At 36.3% G+C, this 4988-nt stretch overlaps 1 protein-coding gene across 7 annotated transcripts in view; it reads right to left on the bottom strand.

The window, feature by feature from the left end:
- The window catches only part of PUM2 (pumilio RNA binding family member 2), a 69253-nt gene that overhangs the window by 13226 nt on the left and 51039 nt on the right, over positions 1–4988 (bottom strand). For 5 of the 7 annotated variants that reach the window (XM_014306747.2, XM_014306748.2, XM_014306743.2 and 2 more), the window contains one exon: positions 3967–4203. The exons of the other annotated variants lie outside the window; for them this stretch is intronic. In XM_014306747.2, the coding sequence (XP_014162222.1) occupies positions 3967–4203 (237 nt within the window). The remainder of the gene's footprint in view (positions 1–3966; positions 4204–4988) is intronic. 7 annotated transcript variants of the gene reach the window in all.

Below are 4988 nucleotides of genomic sequence, written 5' to 3'. Positions count from 1 at the left end.
GTCTAATTTGGGAACCATCACTTTTTAAGACTCATAAGACAACTATGCTGCAACTGGGAGGCTCCTGTCTAGCCTGTGAGACTATTTCAGACAATCATGTTAAGCAGGACAATAATACAGGAAGGCTGTACTAAGAAAGCACATCCATTGTGCCCAGAAGAACCTGTGGAACTCAGAAAGCAGAACCTTGTAAAACACTAGATGCTATTATAAAAAAGAGTAATTTAATTAGTAATTAGCTTTTATTTTCACATAACCTTTAATTACAGTAATGTTAGGGCTCAGTGGCAACTCTGCAGATTTGAAAAACAGCAAAACTCCCAAAATAAAGGCATATTGTCTTAGATACTTATTACGTGCACAAATAATTGTGAGTACAATGGCCTATTTTCTTCACCAAACTAGGAAAGTAATAGCCTATATCTTGTAAGTTATTTGGGGAACATACCCTACTGAATAAAGCACTGAAAAATTCAAGTACTTATTAGACATCAGTATAGCCACACAATTCCAAACTCTTGGGGAATGAAGTGTGCTGTTCGTTCTTCTGATAATCAATTAGCTACCACTTCTGATCTCATAAAACAAAGACCTCCAAAGCACTGAGTAATACTAAGATGGTTTTATGGTTTAATTGAACTTAAAGCCCCATGGCTAATCCACAGGGAGGAAAAGGCAGGGAGATATAAAGGGGATATAGATCATCTAAATCAGAGCCTAAGTTTCAAGGACACAAACCATATTAAATTATTGACTCCTTAACACATTTAGTGTTAAGGAGAACATGAAAAAACATTAAAAACTAGATCCAGGCACATTTATTTTGACAGCATTAGTCTGTTAGTATCAAAGTATTTTTGCAATTATTTCTAATAAAGATAAAAAATAGGTCTACTGCAGAGTAACTTATTTACATGTGTCAGCAGTTTTTTCTAGTAACACACATACATGTATGTAAATGCTTTAAACTTAATTTCTATTAAGTATTTGTTCATCTGTTGAAAAAGTAGCTTCAGCTCATCCTAAGCTTAAAGTTTCATCTTCATATAGAAAACAGAATTACACAGATCTATGTATATTTCAGGAATCAATGCATGTGTTTATAATGATTGGCTCCCTGCAGCCCTACAGAGGAGGGGCACGGCTGAGGCAATGCAAAGCTCCCCACACTGCCTTGCCAAGGGGCCTTTACTCTTACCCAGAATGACCATCTCTAAAGGTGAAACAGCAATCCCAACTGCTAATAAGACTGCCTCCCAACACACAGGAAACAATTACCTCCAAAAGCCCAGATTTTAGAAATCCTACTCTACACCAGAACTCTATTCTTAAAATGCTGCAATGTACCATCAAACAGGGTAAGGACTACCAATCTAAAAGGATTTTTTATGACAATGGAAAAACACTTCCTCTTGCAGTTCCTTGTACTTGGGAGTGAAAGGGTAGTTCAAATTCATGACCTTACTGCTCCAGCTGATTACAGTAAAGAAGCAGTTCCAGACAACGGACAAATCCCTTCAAATACAGGAAAACTGACACTAGCACAAAGTCATTCACACATTCCTACTTTAGGATGTTGGATAAAAGTTGGTGAGAAGAGATAAAAACAGCAAAATATCACAAATTTCTTGTAAAAGGGAAATTGTTCTTTTAAGCTACAAATTGCAGCAGTGTCTGACAAAGGGGTTATAAAACCATGCACCCTTTCCCAGTGTAGTGCTCTAGATTCTGGTAGCTGGAACAGGAGCAACCGAGTTTGATGCCCATTTTAAAACAAGAGTTAAACTTAGTTGAACCTGTTGATATAAGCAGGCAGGACAAGTTTGGAAGGTGGAGGGAGAGCTGCATTTGACAGGCATTATCAGAATACCAATGGAAACTGCATGCAGACATGAACTTACAATGTTGTTCTACTCTGAAAAGTGACTACAGGATAACCATACCCCTTATTAAAGTACACTCCCTGTTTGATTTCAGGTGTAATTTCTCACTTGGTGAGAAACCTTTGATTTTTTTATTTTTTGTATGTGAGAACAAAACATGCTTCCAAGAGTGGTTGATGAACACACCAGAATAAATATAACAAGACAGACAATTAACTGCAGAAATAACCTTAAACTCTTAGATGGTACACTTTGAATGCAACTGTGCAAAAATATGGCACAGGGCAGAAAGGCTAAAAAAGATTACTGTATTTTTCTGCATTTTTTCTGAAAGAAAATATCCAGAAGTCTTCCATTTCCAAATTTCAGGCTGATTTTGTAATATAGCAAAAAGTTTTTATCAGTAATCAAGGTCCACTTCATTTGGATGATGAAGAGGACACATGGAAGCCAACAAGGTTGTGTCAATTTTCAGAGTACAACTGTATATTCTGGCAGTTACACACTGATCTAGTACATGATTTTAACAAGCTATTAGGCTTAGTTGACACTGCCAAACAGTTCAAAATGGGTCAAAGTCAGTACTTAACGATTTCTGCTGACAGAGGCAATTCTCTGTGCTGATCACAGCCTATTTTCTCAGAACTGAAAAAAAGTCTTTTAACATTTATCAAATGTGAAACAAACAAAACTTTGAATGTTTTAAATTTTAGATAATGCCTTCCAAAATTTGGTTTAAGTATAGTTTTCAGCAATATGAAAACTATGGTGAGAGTACTTTGAAAAGAAAGAAAGAAAAAGATTTCCATGATAACCCCATTGTCAGATGTTCAGAACTTTCTCAAAAGCCTCCATTTGGGCTGAAACTTTCCATGCTTGGTCTCAGCCCAAAGGTGCACTTTGTAGACCTGAAAAAGGAAAAAAGGTAAGTAAAAAAAAATAAAACGTGCTGAAACATCCCCTTGCCCAGTTTTATTTCGGGTATTCAGCACTTAACCTTGAAGGGGATACTGTACTGCAAATGTAATATATTTTAATTATTTATCCATCCTTGTTATACAAATCACTCATACTTTTTTCACTAAAGGTGTATTATGGTAGGCATTTAAAAATTTTGTTTCCTGTTTTATTTGCACTAAGAGGTATAGGGGATTATGCTGCCTATTGCAAGCATGGAACTGTGCACTGAACAGTTACTGGAGCAACTGACAACTCAATCTTGAATTAAATCCAGTTCCACTGTATTATTTTAGCATCAAAATTAAATGACTGCAAATATTTGCAGCAGAAAAGAAAAACTGTACTAGTTAACCTCAGGTTAGAGGCATTATCTTCTAAATATACTGTATACTGTGGTGGGGTTTCTTTAGATCCTTTATTTTTTTAAACTTTTTTTTTTTAGAAAGGTTGAGCTCCCATGTTATCTTACTAGCCAAAAAAAACCATCTGAGAAATTATGTTCACCATTCCTTAAAAAATACATCTGATAACAGAGAGCCACCACTAACAATGCCTTTGCTACTTCTTTGACAAATGTTTTTTTTGTCTCCTTCCATCAGTCTGGTGATAAATTACTGTCTTCCTAGCAAAGTAATTGGGCCATGAGGTTGACTGATTCGAAATCACCTTTCAATACATTTTACATTGAGAGAGAGCACTGCTCACTTTTCTACTTTATCATGGCAAGGGGCATTAATGAAAGTCACTTCACTGTTAAACATATCATCTAAAATGTCGTTAAAGTGGCAACACAGTGGAGGAGAAACAAAAATAATGCACCTTTGCTTGTCATACTGTGGAAACATAATAGAAAAAGGATCAATAATTCTTACTGGGCTCCTACAAGGGAAGAAAATCAGTTGTTGGCCCAATACTGCCAAAAAGCTGAGTGCCCTCCACTGTCAAATCAATGAGCATCTGAACGTGCTCTTCACCATCAGGAATGGCCCCTCTTCATTACAAAACTGTTTAACAGCAAAGGTAACTTGACATCTCTTATGCAACATATATTTTACACATAGAAATACATACACACATACAAACAAAAAGTGTTTTTTTGGTTTTTTGTTTTTGTTTTTTTTACCTAAATGCAAACTGGATGAGGATCCATGTGATGAAAGTGATGGCGGTGGCGTAAGTGAATGTCCTGGCGTTTGGCTTGGCAGAGGCATGCCTATTGGACTTGGAGAGGAGGAAAATCCCAGACTATTGTAAAATGGCTGCCCTATGGGTGCTAGGCTGCTACTAGATCTTTTGTACAAGTCAGAGCTAGTAGATAGAGAATCTCTCCTTGTGGCACTACTACTTGCAGAACTGCCAACTGAAGAAGAAATAAAAAGACCCTAATTACACAGTGTCAACTGAATAAAACCTATCCCCAACTACAGCTGGGCAACAACAGATGCGATCACAATAATTACAGCAATCGTTATGACAAAGACAATCACTGTGATAACCACACATGCTTTTAAGTAAATCTAAGTGGGTATAAACATTCCACTGGCAAATAATTGCACCTATGTCCATGTCTTTCAACATTTCACACTAGACTTCTCACAGTAATATTGCAGTACTCTCTTTTGAATGCCTGACTTCAGGCTTTGGGACAAATATGGAATTTAGAAGATTAGATTACACTGTCACTTTATTGGATAAATTATTCTAAAAATATTGCCGCTAAATTATTTGATAATTTTTTTTCCACCATAAATTATTAGTCAGACAGTGACACTCATTTCAGGAAAAAGTCTAGAGGAAATTTGTTGTTGTTTAAAGGTTCACAAAATAATTTATATTGATGTTCAGCTGTTTCTGAACTTCCTTGTTTGCGAACCCCTGACCTGTAGGAAAAAATGACTACTTTAAATTCCCTATGAGACTTATGGCTCTCAAAGAAGTGTTTTGAAAAGATATTATAAAGAGGGAATAGGCCAAGAAAGAAGATGAGAAACACAGCAGAGATAGCAAAATTAAGTGAGAAATTAAAAACGTGATTTTACTGCTATCAGTGTTTCTTAAAGTCAAATCAGACTAGAGGCTTTGCATAACAGTGTATTAGTGAAGGACTGGTTATCCTGCACAGCAGCGTTCAGCTGGGCGATGAGC

Source organism: Geospiza fortis, unplaced genomic scaffold (genome assembly GCF_000277835.1).
Source record: "Geospiza fortis unplaced genomic scaffold, GeoFor_1.0 scaffold81, whole genome shotgun sequence".
Classification (NCBI taxonomy): domain Eukaryota; kingdom Metazoa; phylum Chordata; class Aves; order Passeriformes; family Thraupidae; genus Geospiza; species Geospiza fortis.
This window is presented reverse-complemented; position numbering and strand designations above follow the sequence as displayed.